This window comes from Erithacus rubecula (genome assembly GCF_903797595.1).
Source record: "Erithacus rubecula genome assembly, chromosome: 5".
Lineage (NCBI taxonomy): Eukaryota > Metazoa > Chordata > Aves > Passeriformes > Muscicapidae > Erithacus > Erithacus rubecula.
In genome coordinates, this window is record NC_136687.1 from 26,240,891 (window position 1) to 26,256,800 (window position 15,910).

The window sequence follows — 15,910 nt, forward strand, 5'->3', positions numbered from 1 at the left end:
GTGCTTGAATTGCATCCCTGACATGTGAATTGTTCTCCCAACACTAGACTTGATCACACTATCCAACCACTCAGTCTATAGACACATGAACACAGATGTGAAATCTGAGACAAACCGGGGAAATAACTGCACTGTGGCAGCTGTCTACAAATGTGCAGCCCAGGCATTAAAAATGATAAATCAGTTCTGTGCAATGTCATATGACTGCAGCCCTTTAAAGTTGGGACAGTATGACTGACTTCCTAAGAGTAAGCCTGTTATGTGTCCATGGCCTCAGATAGTTTTCACTTTGAAGATATGCGACGGTTGGTTGAAAATAATTAAATTCCTTCTCATAAGTCTGTTTTTCATCAAACTCATATTGTTAAATATTCCTTAGGAAGTATCATTAACTTAGTGCTCCACACCTTTCAAGAAAGCAGCACATAGCAAGGATTAAAGAAAGCAAAAATAGAATTAGTGAAGAACAGCATTTTATAAGGATAATGCTCTCAAAGACAAACTTGGGAAGTTTGTCAATAAATGTTTGACCTCTAAAAACTATAGAATTCTGAAAAGCCCATTAAAAGCTCTTGCCAAATTTCTAACATATTTGGAATTTCTTCTACTTCTAGGAGAATAATCTAATGTTGTCCAACTGTTCTAGAATAACAGTCTGACACATTCAGTCTATGAAGGATGCATTTCTAGAAGAACCAGTGAGATCGAGAGAACATAAAGCACAGCTTCTGAACTGCTTATGAGCTTGCAGGCATTCAAGTGAAAGCTAACAATCTTCCCAAGAGAGTAACTTTTCTCCTTTCACCTTCAAAGTGCAAGTTAGATTTTGCAATTGCAGCTGCCTTTTTTGATGTGCTCCTGTATTTCACTGTGCTTCAATTTACCTTCTACAGTCAAATGATGCATGCTCTGACCTCCACTTTCTGCTGCCTGCCCCAGCAATCAATTTAAGCCAGTCAACTTAATTAAGGCGTGTGCAATTTTAGGAAAATACCTCCTATTAAAAACTTTCAGAGGGATGGGGAGAAGGGAACTCACAGATTCCTGAGGGAAACCATGTATGACACCAACCACATATAGTGCTTTCTGGTCATAAAACCACTAGAAATAGTGATGAGTGTTACTTAGATATTCCACAACTATATGATGCTGACTAAAAAAAATACTCTCTTTGTGTTGTCTCCTGCTGGCTTTGGGTTAAACATGGGACTGGCTGCCTTTTTCAAGTTACAGAGACTTGAAGCAAGACAGTAACTATGCAGTTGATGTTATGTATAAACCACAGGACACTGGGAGAAGAAACAGAGTATGTTTGGAATTTGTGTGGGAACAGATGAAGAAGTAAGGAAACAGATGTTTAAGATCATATATTGATGTTTTCTCTGAAAAAAAAAAAAAAAAAGCAGGAAGCTTGAACACCATTTTTTTTTCAGTCAGCAGAACTTTTGAAAAAAAGCAAATGGCTTACTTCCACTGACAGGATTTAGGCTTGTTTATTTCTTTATTGATGAAAGCTAAATAAAAATGAAAATGAAAATAAAAATAAAAACAAAAAATAAAAAATTAAAAATAAAAATTTTAAAAAATATAAATGTGACTGGTTTCCAAAATATCTACAGAGTTGTATGCTGGCTGTATCAACTTTCCCTCCTTCCCAACTATACCAAATTACAGATTAGAGTACTTTTAATTCCTCACTAATACTCTTGCTAGCACAGCAAGCACAATACTGCTTTTGTGGAGCAAAATTTAATTATTAGACTTGAACTTTTTTACAGTCTTCAGCATATCAAAATCACTTCAGAACTTTTTCAGCTCAAAACATAAAAAGAGAAACAACATTTGTTGAAAATATTTCAAATGTTTAGAGATTGAGCCAACACTTGTTAAAATCAATGGGAGCCTCCCTAAACTTCAGAAGACTTGACTAGGACTTTCCCAGTGTGGATCCATGGGTCTCTAAAACCCAAGAAAACTTTTGCAGGAATAAATGGGGTCAGTTTCACTATTTTTATCATAGGGAGAAGCCCAGGTTTTCATCAGAGCACAAGGAAGGACACTGCCTGATGGCAGGAGGTCAGAGAGGGCACAACCACCACCCCTTGAGCATGCCCTGACTGGCAAGATGTCCTTCCCTCTGCCAAGAGGACCAAGCACAACTGATAAGCTCCAAAAAACACCAAATCAACATAATTTTGGGATCTAATACAGGGCTACTACTAAAATGAAGGATATTCCCCATGCATCTGTCAAGCCCTTTCCCTACACACTCTGTGATAGATTGCAAGTATTACTTATTTTCACACCATTAAATATGCTTCTAGCTGCCCAAAGTTAGCTACATTATTTCCTAACTTGTTGAAGACTTTGGGAAAGCATGGTCCAGGACACAAAAGAATCACCCCAACTCCTGGTTTACACTGCAAGTTAATAATAATAAATAGGTTTTTGGTTTGTTTTGTTGATGTTTTGGGTTGTTTTGTTTTTGGTTTTTTTTTTGGTTTTTTTTTTTCTTTTTTTGCATTTTGAACATATACAGCAGAATTAGGAAGGAAATTTAAAAACTAATGTGACCTGAGGATAAAAACTAACTTTGTTTGATCAGAAAACTATGACGATGTGTCAGTTTTCCTGTCAAATAACAACTCTTTCTAGATTAAAGATGGTCTTCTCCCATCTTGTTTTTAAGAAGTTTCACAGATAAAGAGGAACAAGATGCCAAGAAACTTAAAAAACTCTCAAGAAATAATTGGGCACGTGGGTTATTTATCTGGCCTGCTTAACACAGGGTGGTCTTGGAGGAGGATTATTTGGGGCAGAGAAAGCAGTTAGTCAAATCCTCTGATGGAGGTCATGTTGACAGATTCCAGAGTGAGAAACAAACCCTCCTCCAGAGTGGGAAATAGAAGATGACTTTAACCTTCTCTTCTCCCACAAATTACTTGGTTAGCACAACCTTTGAGAAGATATTGAAGGGCAATCATTAACCATTGCTACTCCCAAGCCCAGCATGAGCATCCTCCGATTGTCCCCTGTGTGTTGTGGTGTACAAGCTCACACACAGAGTGCAAAGCTCAGCTCAAAGGCTCATTAAGCTCCAGAGGGAGGCAAAAGTGAGCAGGCCCAGCACAATAGATACTTCATTGAAAAAAGGCCCAAAATGTGGGGACACCTGTTCAGATGCAGGAAATAACAATGCTGTATAAACTGATCTGAAACTGGCCCAATGGTTCATACAAAAGAAAACAGATTTTCTAGAGAGTTACTTCTTTGAGCTTGTTAAGTCTCAACCTCAAAAGTATCCATGCATGTTGGGAGAACTGTATGGCAGAATGACTACCTTTACATTACAACCATTTATAGCCAACCTCATTGATGGTCCAGTCCCAAACTACATCCTTGTGGATGACACAACACTAGATACAAAACTCCAGCAGCACTGAACAGCCCAACATAAAGCTAACTGCATCACAGACAAATGCCTTCTTCCACGATGCAGAATTAAAGATGTAAACATGGATTTTTCCAAAGCAAATATTACTATGAACATCCTCTTTTCAGATATTAGAGACAGTTACAGTATTGTCTGAGACACTGCACACTTGAAAATGCTTCTCTCAGTACAAGGTCTAATGACCACATTTTGTATGGATGGAAGAAGAAGGAAAGTTAAAACAGATCATGAAGTTCTACACTGGAAAGTTTCTTGTATCTTACGTGCACAGGAAATCTGTTCTTAGAACTCATGGAGAACAGAGGGAAGGGTGGTCAGCAGAGCATCCAATTCTATAGGTCCACACAGTCACAGAGAGAACATCCCCAAAATGCAACAATGCAATGGGGGGGGGGGGGGGGGGGGGGGGGGGGGGCTATTTTTGTTAATTCTGAAACATTATAAGAACAGGTGTGGGGAGGTCAAACTGTGTCCACCACTGGCTTCAGCAAATGTCTTTCATGCATCTTCTTAGGAATCATTCCTAGTACAAACTACTGCACTTGAATAGAAAGTTTTAGACAACTGTAAAATAAATATATTTAAACTAAAGTCTACAGAACTCTGCACCCTTTTAGACTTCAAAAAAATTCCCCACAAGAACTAAGTAAGCCATCCTATTGTGTCTTCATTAGGAGAGAGGCCAGATAAAAATTTTTTCCTTATTCTGTCTCACCTTTCACTGTCCTTCCCAATGGAAACAAATATTAGCCACTGTTTGAAAGAATATTCATCCTAAGAAATAAAAATGCTTGTCGTGTTCTTCAAAAAGCACCAGAGTAGTTCCAAATGGTCTGTGGTATTACCTGTAACTTTCAGATAATGCAACTTAGTGAATTACAGCTAGCTGGCTAAGTAATTCTCAACTCTCTTTTGGTTCTGCCAGTTCTACCAATGGTATACTGTACTGGTAGATAAACAGATTTCAAAGATATGCTGAGTGGGATAGGGTAGCACTGTCAGTAAGAATGGAAGAGTAAGTGCAAAAAGAACCAAGAAGTTCCAATCACAGCCCAATCTGGTGCCTCTTTCATGAGAACTGCTCATCATTGAAGACAGAATTTGTGTTTTCCTTCAGACAGAAGGAGGGAAAGTAGATGAGAAAAAAAAAAAAAAGGAAAAACTTGACAAGAAACTTCAACAATTAAAAAACATGCAAGACAATCAAGATACCCTGCACCACGCAGAATTACTGATTGCTTAGGTACAAGCAAGAAATATGCCTGGAATTGCTGAAATTATCAAAATTACTGTATATCTACACTCACTGCGTTACTGTAGAGAATACAGAATTTTGTAATTAATTCACCTTGAAACACTGAGATTCAAACTGTAAGCAGAATAATATGATACCCAAAGAATATCTACAAATTATATAAGGCATAATTTTTTATTTAGTGGAGATCAAACAAGCAAAATTTCTGTGAACTGCATATCATTTGACTGCTGTATTTCTATAACATGCACAAGAAGGAAGGGGAAACATCTGAAGTTATTTTTATTTCCCCAAGTCTTCTGGCCATACTGTATGAATGCTAGGGTGGGTCTGGCATTGTCTGAAATGTGTCAGGGTCCTTTTGCATAGCCTCATTTCCTTCTTCCTGTCGCTAGGAAGGATAGTTAAGCATGAAAAGTGCTTGTTTACAGTACAGGATCATCCTGTTAAGCACATGAGCTCTCTTCCTCTGTCTCCTTTTAACCAGCCGAGGCTGCATTGTGTTTCTGCTCAAGCCAGTAGCACAACTCCCATCAGAGGAGAATTGGGAGAGAAGTCTGAATCTCTCAAGAAGCACAAACATAACATAGTGTGCTATCCTGCCTAGGAAAAAACCCAACTTTATAGCGCAAACTGCATCTCCAAATATTTGTGCAACTCATAAATTCACATGCCTCAAACAAACCACTGCCTAGAATGTAATGGATCAGAAGGACCAGAAAAGTAAAACCAAGCCACCTCATCTCCTTTTTCTAGGAATCTTAATATAAACATTCCAGAGTGCATGAGTACAACTACAGTACCTTTTCCCACCCCCTACCAGAGGCAAAATACACTGGGAGCTTGTGAATTTCCATGAGTGCCATCAGTCTTCCTCTCTGGCCCAGCTGCAGAAGTAGCTGGGAAGACACTGACCCAAGAGTTAAAAATCATAGACTGAATCTACACTATTGAGAAATAAAACCAAATAAAACCACCGGATATGTTCTTCCTGTTAACTACCAACCACTCAGAAATTGCATTTTATGACAGGTAGGACGTTTAGGCCTTATCGTGTTTAAAACAATGTATCAGCACCTCCTTTTGATTAAAACAAAGTATCAATTATCAGCCCAAGTCATTTTAAAAGAAGATGGGATCAAGAAGTCCTAGAGGCCACAAAAGATAGCTCCAAATGCTTTGATTTCTATGAACTTGTAGGTGAAAGGAATCTTGTCAAAACAATATTTACATCTTCTCTTGCATATACTGTATTCTATAATCAAAGAATCTCAGTCCTAATTATGACCCCATCAGCAAACTGAAGTAGTAACCCAAACCCATTAATCTGAGACATCCCTCGCACTTCCTGGCCATCCCAGCCTTTTTGTTTTTGTTGCTTCTACTGGAGATGCAGAGCAGGATGCCTAGAGGACAGGAGTAATAATACCTGATAGATACACGATAGCAGCCTACAGCTGTGGAATCAACAGACACACCTAATACCAACTCCATGTGCTGTCAGCCAGCAATGGCCTGCTTGCCAGACAGATGCTGAATCAGTCTGGCACTGAGCTGTTGACAGATTCATACTCAGAAGCTCATAAGAAATCTGCCTATTATCTTCCTTAAACTCACTACAAAACAGCCTTAAAGCATAACCTGACTCAGAGAATTGTTACTAAACTGTTGTTAGGAATTTCTTGATCAGGGCAGGGCAATTCAAACAGATCACACTTACTCCTGTAAAAAAAATTAAAAACATCTACAATTGATGGCTAAGATAAAATTGCATTCTTCAGTCTTTCAAATCAGGTGTGTTAAGTACTATGACACATCAGGCAAAACCTTCTGACTTACTTAAATACATTGTTTAAACGTAGTTATTTCTTCAAATTTTCCCAAAGAGAATATGAGGGGGCAAAAACCCGAAAGAAATCTGTTGTAGCAAAAGTAAGTGACTTGACTGGCAACAGAGCTCATTAGGTTCGTGGCAACACATCGCTCAACAACTTCACAGTTTTGGTGGAACGAAGTCATTGCAGTAGTTTGCAAAGAAAAGGAGGGTGACAGGGGACGTAAAACTGACCGACTGGAAAACGGCATCGGCTTTCTGTTTTCCTGGAGAAGGGAAAAAGGAAGAGGGGGGTAGGGGTGAGCCCGTCTGGCAGGAGGTGCAGCTCCTCCACCGGGATCAAAGCAGCCGGGGGTGACATCAGGGCTGGCCACCGCCGCACGGGGGGAGCCACCGGGCTCCTGGAGGCCACCGGGCTAATTACGGAAAACTTCAAAAGGAACTCGACGGTTCCCGTCTCGCAAGGGCTCCCAGAAAAGAAAAGAAGAAAAAAACCCAAAAACCAAAAAACTACCAAAAAAACAACAAAACACCCAAAACAGTGAGAGACGAAAATTACGGTGGGAAAAAAGGAAACGGGAAAAAAAAAACAAAAAAAACCCCAAACCAAACAAAACCACCAAACACACAAACAAAGCAAAACAAACAACAACAACAACAACAAAAAAACAGCAAAAAAAGAGAGAAAGATGACGCCACGGTGATCTTCAGGGAGCGGCCGCATCCCGAGCGGCGCTCCGCGCCCGCGGCAGCCCCGCGTGTTAACCCTCTCGGCCGCGCTTCCCGGACACAGCGGCAATCCCGGGTTGATACAGCGGCAATCCCGGGTTGATACAGCGGCAATTCCAGCCTGACACAGCGCTAATCCCGGGCTCTCCAGCGCTCCCGTCTCACCTGGGGCTGCCGCCCCGATGGCGCTTCCCACCGCGCACACGGAGCCGGGACGCGCGGCTGGGGACGCACCGCACGGCGGGACGGGGCAGCCGCCCCTGCCAGCGCCCTTCCCGGGAGCTGCGGGATAACACGAGTGGATCCCGACCCCCTCTGCCCCACGCTGCCCCCACGGCGCTTCCCGGCAACGCTGGCCGCGATGCGCGGAGCCCGCGCTCCCCGGCGCGCAGCCGCCACCCCCAGAACGGGCCGGGAAGGGATCCCCGAGCTTACGTGTGAGGATCATGGTCTCCGTCGGCCGCGGAGGCTCCGCGGGGCTGCCTGCGGGGCCGGCTGGCTGCGTCCCTGCCCGCCTGCCCGCCTGCCTGCGCGGCGGCGGCGGCTCGCAAGTGACACCGGCCGCGGAGCAGCGCAGCGCCCGCCCGGCCCCTCACGGCCCCCGCCCCCGGGGCCGCCCCGCCCCCGGCCCGCTGCGCGCCCCCGCCGCGCCCGCAGAGACCCCCGGGAGCGGCACCCGGCCTGGGCACGGGCCCTGCCGCGGCTGAGGGAGCGGGGACACGCCGGGCGCTGGGCACGCACCCGGGCACACACTGGGCACACACTGGGCACACACTGGGCACACGCACCCACGCACACGCACAGACACACACTCGTGCACACTCTCACTCACACTCGTGCACGCGCACCCGTGCACACGCGCACACACACACGCACCCCTCTCCTCTGCCCCTCCACCGCGCGGCTGGGCAGTCCAGGGCAATTGCACAAACCTAAGGTAATGCGGTCAAAGACGACAAAAAGGCTTCTGTGCCTTTTGTTCCTTCGGTTTTTAGTGGCTGTCAGCTCTTGCGGTGGCCGGGTTTATCAGAAGCAAAGCTCTCAATATACTTTATCCGGGAAACACAGAGAAGAGAGTTGACTGAAAAGTCATCGTGGCTCCTTGGTGTTATAATTGGAGAGGTTTGGAATGGACTGAGCAGCCCAAGGCATGGGGGATGCTGAGCCTTCAGCCAGAAGCAAGCCATGCAGGGTGACCAGGGCATGACATCCCTCCTTCTCCACACAGCGTGCTGAAGAGTGCTGTGGAATTTTAGAATTCTATAGCACCGTCAAAGTCTCGGTCTGAAACAGGATGGAAAACAAGCGTTTTTCCTGTGGGGACCACAGCACAGTGGTAGGCAACTCTTGGAGATATTGTCTTCATAGCTCTATGCCTGGAATTTGCTACCTACAGCACTTATTCACTTCACATTTCGCAAATTTTTTTAAAATGCTTGTTGCTTTGTTGAACGCATTCGGGATTGTAAAATGGCACAAAAAAGGTACTTTTGAGCAGCTGCCAAACTATAAGCATGGAAAAAGTATTGTGAAAATCTGAAAATATCTGGACCCTGTCAAAGATTATGATTGGTTCATTTTCTTCCAAGCCAAGATCATATTTTATACTCACTGATGTTATTCTAACGTTCAGTTGTCATTTCTGCATTATGAATACAGATATAAAGTATACATAATGAGATGCTTGAGCTGGCAATTTCCTGAAGAATAAACATCTCCCCCTTCTAGAGGCTGCAAACTGTGGCCAGTTGGCCATTGTAGTGTTGTTTCTGGAAACCCCTACACAGCTCTAGGTCATTAATTTACTTTAATAGCCTAAAAGAGGATGGAAATGCACTATATCTTTCAGCTTAACTTTATATATGTTACCTGCTTAATCAATTATTTATTCGTATCTAACCTGGCTCATGCACTTTTTGGCATAGCCACATTTACCTTAATTTTTGAATGTTTCTTGTAAGGTCAGGATATATGTTTATTAGATAGGTTAGGCACATAAAATTTTAATGCCTAACTCTAGCATGGGGAAGACAGACATATGCTATGCCCCAGCTCTTGTATAGCCAAAGTAATCCCAATCTAATTGGCTTTCTGCATGTATTGTCTTTTGTTTTATGCAGTTGGTAGACTACTGTCAGAGTAGTCCTGATGAGATGAAGTGTACTGGTTGCATATTGTGTGTGATTCTCAGTCTGAATTCCAGGAAAAAAAAAAAAGAAAAAGAAAAATAAATTTATCCAATGAATATCCTCAAAAGGAAGGGGTGGGGGAAAAGGAAAAAAAAAAAAAAGTACCAAGAACTTGTAGGGAAACATGCTGGCCCAAAGGCATTTCTATCACAATAATAATGCTGGAACCTGGAGACCACCAAGTGTCAAGTTAATACCCTCTGTAAAAATCAGGGTTTGTTCCTGTAAACACAGACTGCCTAAGCTGCTTCCTGGACCAAGCCTTCATTTTAAATAGGAAGCTTTTGTATAGGACCCACAGGAAGCTTTTGAAGGAGAAGAGAATGGACTTCACAGAAGAAATGGGAAAGGTTGGGAGAACTTGGCACTGTGAAAGGGAACTCAAAAATATTAAAATTAGAAGAGACGTGCAATAGGGAAGTAAAAATCCAAATTGAGAGGGTTGTGTGATAGTTGCAAATCACGAATTTGAAGTCAGTTTCATTTGAGGATTCTGAGAGGGGTGAGTGATAAAATTGGTGAATACTTGACAAATGTGTCCCAGACACAGAAGATGGGAAACTCTCAGTAATTAAATTAAGGGTTATCATTCTCCCCTCTACCACTTTGTTAAATAGCAAATGAGTGCTATTTAACAAGAATGTTCAACAATGAAACACTATGCTTGTGTTTTAGTTGAGCACTCTTGTTCTACTTGCAAATCTAATTAGCTTCCAGAGTAAAGGAGGAATCTCCATCCTCATTCAGTCTCTGCAGAGATGTCAGAAACAGTGACTTCTGCGATGGAGCAGTCTGTCTGTTGGGATCATTGCTAAATAGATGCTGGAGGATTATCACTGACCAGGATTAGATGATTGCTGGTAATCTAAAAGAGAAAGGCTTTGATTGTAGTTTGTTATCAACTGCTGAAGACACACAGTCACTCGGCTTGCATTTTAACTTGGAATTCTATAGAGCTGCTTAAGCAGGCGTGCTTTTGGAGCTGAAGCAAGGCACCAGTCTCACATTTGCTGTAAAACGTGCACAGAGGAGCATTCCACCTGAGGCATGGGTGTTTAACAGGCTACAACCACCCTAATCACTCATCCGGCTTTAAAGAGTGTTGTGAAATCAGGAGAGCTTTGGCCTTTAATACTTTTATTTCTTTATCTCTCTGGCTACTCAAAGAGCAGGCAGCTGCCTGACAGAGACACAGGATTTTGGAAGTAGCCTGCCTAAGAGGATTGTTTCTGTGGAGTACTGTTATCCTTAATGCAATCAATGAGCTCTTGCTGGATGGTAAAGTAATTGTAAAGGGTTGCCCGACAGGCACAATTACTCACTTTAAAAGGTGAATTCTCCTTCTGTTGTAACTGCATAAGGGAGTGATTTGCAGGAAGGCATCTAATAATAAGGACTTGATTGTCTTCTGCTTTCCCTCCCAGGCCCAAATGCCATAATGGTTAACTGTACCCCTGTCATCCTTTTTCTTCTACATTGTGCAGTACACAGAGAAGTTCCAATTCACAATTAGTCAACTGACCTGCTGGTACAAACACAGGATTGTCAGGCGCATGACTGCAATTCTAAATGCTGTATTAATATCCTCTTAGCAACAGCATGATAGATTATGGAGCAGTTTAAAACTGAGTTTCCAGGCCTCTGGTTCTGGGCTTGGATTCCTTCTCCACCGAGGTATATTTGTATGTAGTATTTCCATAGCCCAAAGGACTTTCATGTTCCAACCATAGTCAGTGAAATAATTAAGTCTGAATTTTCTAGCACTTGTCTTTACTGAAAGTAATTACTTAAAGAAGTCTGTAATTGTTCAGACCTCTTGACCAAGAGTGTTTACACTATCACTTCGCAGAGATAAGTGATACTAACAGTGCCTTGCTTCCAGAGAAGGACATACATGTTTTCACCTACTCGAGAATCACAAAATGAAAGCATCTACCCAAAATACTTTTTAACAAAATATATAGTAAATTCACTGTATTGCACAAACAAAGGTGCTGCTCTGCAGAGTGTAATTTATGGGCTCTCTGCCCTAGAAATCTTTCTATAAAAATGAACACTATTATAAATATTATCAGCTTGTCATGTATATTAGCCTCTTGTAGCTGATCCCAAGCAACATTCAGTTGGGTATCTTTCCCCCTTTTTTAAGCAGTAAAAACAATAAAGAAAATTAACCTTGCCTTATTCTTTGTGGTCAATAAAAGCAGCTATTTTAAAACAAGAGGTAAGGGCTATGTTTTTGCCTACTTTTGAATGCCATCAAACATCAAACTGTGAGTTGAACAGTTCTCGCTGGAAATGAAATAACCAAGTTTGCACTGTATTTAAGAAAGACTCTGTTCTATAAAGGTAAAACAGAGTAAGAAACAAAAATGAAAATTAAATTGACAAAGATACAATTTGGTAAAATATAAATATGGAAAAAATAAAATAGGAGAGAAAATCAGTATTTTTATTCCATTTTAAACAGAGAGGATAAGCACTTTAGCCTACATGAAGTACCATTGGTTTATAGAAATTGGTGGAGATCTAGGTTATCTTTCCCATATTGTGGTTAAAATGCTGTCAGGTGATGGTTTATTTTTAAAGACTGCAGATTTTTTTGCTGTTAATGGGTCAGCCTTCCCTTCAATTAAAAGCTGTATTTTTACCTTATAAAGGTGATTCACCTTTGCAAAAGTAACCAGATGAATTTAATGTTCAAGAAAGCAGGGTAAGTAGGTAAGCTAAACCTTATCTAGAAGTGCTTAGAGAAGCATAGTTATAATTTCCAACCTGTGATGAGAGCTCAGAGATGATCCAGAGTAAGTGTATGCCTTGTGACACATAGAAGTCCTTCTTCCTTATATTTAGAAAAAATCAGAATAACTGTACTATTACTGATAAAGACAGCATCCATACTTGATCACTACTTCGCAAAAAGGAATCTGAACCTGAAAATATCAGGATGAAAACCTCTGCATGTGTGTGGTAAAAATGGTGGTGTAAGGGAGATCTAGTGGATACGCAAGTTAAGGGGGACTGAGTGTTGCACTGCATTAGAGAAAGCTGTAATGAAGGTTGTCTTGGCCAAAGCACCATCCCTAGGTGTAGTGGTGGCAATTGCCTTGGTGGCTGTGTAGCAGCAGAGATCCATGGCACCAGGAGTCATTTCCTAGCCCTCTCCTTTATTTTTGGGTCATTTAAAAGGCGACATCGGTGCCAGAGTCTCATCCAAGTTCTCTTCCTCTGTGCTTACAAATCACAGTGTGCAATCCAATATGAGAGGAAGACAGCACAAAGAATGCTTTTACTCAGAATATGTATTACAAAATAATCAAAAGATGAGCAACTTGATCATGGTGTAAAATGGTGGCAGGAAATAAAGCTTAAGTTTTTGTTGCCTGGGAAATTAATTTTTTTTTCAGAACAGTGCTTTTGTTTTCACTCTGTGTTCTTGTGATAGCAGCTATATCATTACTGAATCAACCTGCTCTTCACATTTCATTTTTAAAGCAAGTAGATTTTAGTTTTCACATTTAAAACCACCAGTTTCCAAGGCATTCCAATGTTAGGATGCTTTTCTTTAAACCTCATTCTCTTTTCATCCATGACCTCCAGTCAGATGAAGAAAAAAGGTCAGCATATACAGAGAGACAACAGTAACCTTTCATTAAACAAGATGTACGATGCAAATTGGTCACTGGAGTAGATGAAAACTGAAAGACTGATGCCTTAAACATGTCAAAGCAGTGGTTAAAAATTGGTTTATGAAGCAGCTGTGTTGTTATATTACACGAGATGCTAGACTTTCCAGCATGAAGCACTAGGAGTATAGTGTCCAGGTGAAGTTAAAAGGAGTAAAGGGAAAGGAAATAAAGGTTTTGGTGTGGGCTTTTTTTTGTTGTTAGTTTTTTTTTTGTTTTTTTTTTTTTTTTTTGTTGTTGTTGATGTTGATTGGGGTTTTTTTTTAATTATAGTGAGTAAAAAAAATAATGAACAATGATAAAATTAGTTTCAAAAGCAAATTTTTTCTTAATTCTATCTTCCATCTTGTGAGATCCAAGGCTTTTTACCTAAATGAACTCTATATTCATTAAACTTATTTCCTCTAGAGGAAATAAGCACATGCACCCACCTAGACCAGTTGACCATTGTGTGAGAGACTGTTTCTGTTTTAGCCTTGGGGAAATTTCCAGGACTCAGGAAATAATTTTGAACCCAAGACTCAGTAAAGCATGATAACTATGGCAACTGGAACACATACATGGTGATGGCTAATTTCACATCAGCATTCATCAGAGGTGGTACTAACTTGGTACTACAGCATGGAGAGTAGCTGTTGTTAATGTCACGTGAAGCTACAGAGACAGGGAAGAAGGCAAACACATGTTAATAACCCAGTGAGCAAAGTGAGGTCTGGTGTAAGTCATAATAGATTCATAATCCTTGATCCTGTTCTTGACAGTGTAGTAGACTGAGACCCAAAACATCTATCTGCAGTCTAGTTTTAACTTATCAGGCAGCCTTGGTCTATCTATTCCCCCTTTCATATTTAATTTTTCCTTAGACAAATTAGGGAGAATAGTACATGGTTGGTTTTTTGGTTTTGGTTTTTTTTTTGTATTTTGTTTTGTTTTTTTTTTGTTTGTTTGTTTGTTTTGGTTTTTTTTTGTTTTTTTGGTTTTTTGTTTTGTTTTGTTTTGTTTTTTTTTTTTGGCATAATGTTTGAGAAGTACTGTAGAAAGTACTGTATGAAATTATTTTTATTTATATCTAATAAAAATCCTCTTGCATATTGCTAGTTTGGCTGCTTCTTTCATTGTCCATGCCCTTGCTCTTGCTTATTGTAACTGAAACCCAGCTTATAGCAGCAATTACCTTACCTTATACTGGGAGATGTGTACATGCAGACAGTTATTTAAGAGCACCTTAAATAACTTGCTAGAGTGTCAACACCCATAATGATGTCTGAGGAAAGACAAGAGAAGTGGAGGGGGAAGCTTGCTGTCGTGCCAGCAAGAACAAACTGAGGTGGGGAAGATTTATTAGGTGTATATTGCCCAGATAAATGTGATCCTGACTTGAATGAGAGCCAGCAAAAGCAAGGGGAGGGGATCAGGCAGAAAGAAGTGGCTGTTTGGTCTTTGTCAACAGAGTCAAGACCTGATGAGGATTAGGAGGAGTAATAGAATTATTGGGGTGCTCATTCATCACCTTAAAATTTAGGATTATGAATTCTAAATGGATGGTCAGTTTAGCTTAAAAATGCATCCTCCTCCTTCCTGCTACGTTTCTTTTTTTTATGCCAGTAGGTTAGAGAGTGAAAGTATTGCATGATGTTATTTGTGAACATGATACAATGCACAAAGTGACTGACATGTTAATAGGTGCTTTCGTGTTTTAAAAACAAAGTCTCATATTCTGTTACATGACCACAAGAAAAGGAAACATGGAAAGTGGTTAGTGTGCTTTCATACTTCAACACTGTCACATTATGAAGGGCTACCTTTTTTACTCTCCTTGTTTCTGAGTATTCACTTTTTTCTTTCATATCATTTTACAAAGACGTATGGTAAATTAGTTAATTCTTGAGAGAGGTAAATCTCTTAAATCTAATCTTAGCCCAGAGCAGTTTTTGGGTACCTAGATTCTGAATTAAAAAAACCCCAAACTCCTATTTGTTATGATTGGGTATATATGAAAAAGCTTTATTTTTGTTAAAGAAAAAAATATCAGGATTCTGTCATATTCTGAAATGTCTTTTTTTTTTTTTTAATTTTTTTTTTATTTAGCTTCAAAATATAAATACAGATAGTAGTGATTGTAGAATGCTTTAACCTAAACTTCTTTGCTCAGTACACCTGATAAACTGAGGTTACCATGCTGTTGTATAAAATTTTACAACAGATCTGTCTCTAGACCAACAAAGTAAACCCTACACTTGCTTTCTATCATTTTAAGTCAAACATGCTATGAAACAGATTCTTTCCTGTTGTAGCTGGTCTTTTTAAAAGCCTGTGGTTGCACAGTAATTTGCAAGAGCCATGCATTTTGTTACTGTTAGACACAATAAATGGATAACAGGCAAAGTTTATCTTATTTCGTTCTATAGCAAATGTTTCACATTTCTGTGTGACACCTTTAGTATAGCAGCAAATGTATTCCGAAGAAGCCCTTTCATTTTCCATGACCACCAAGTGGCCAGCTGCACCAGTAATATGATGCCCTCTGTGGGTGTCTGGAAAGTTACATATGTGGAACAAATATGCTGATGTTTTTAAAATGTTTTTGCCATTGGATTTTCTGGGTCTTTTGTTTCTGTTGATTTTACTGAAGATTCAGTAATACATAGGATGGGTGGTAGAAAATAATAAGCCTTAAGAAGATATAGAACCTGATTATTTCTTCATAGAAAAGGAAGTTAAAATTATGGACAACATTATTTATTGGATGCAGTACTAACAAGG

General features: G+C 40.4%; 1 protein-coding gene across 7 annotated transcripts in view; it reads right to left on the reverse strand.

Annotated features, from left to right (window-relative positions):
- DLC1 (DLC1 Rho GTPase activating protein) overlaps positions 1-15,910 on the reverse strand; it is a 246,650-nt gene that overhangs the window by 30,515 nt on the left and 200,225 nt on the right. The window contains exon 1 of one of the 7 annotated variants that reach the window (XM_079305351.1): positions 7,708-7,865. The exons of the other annotated variants lie outside the window; for them this stretch is intronic. Within the exon in view, the coding sequence (XP_079161477.1) occupies positions 7,708-7,720 (13 nt within the window). The 5' untranslated portion in view covers positions 7,721-7,865. Of the gene's footprint in view, positions 1-7,707; positions 7,866-15,910 lie in introns of those variants that run through there. 7 annotated transcript variants of the gene reach the window in all.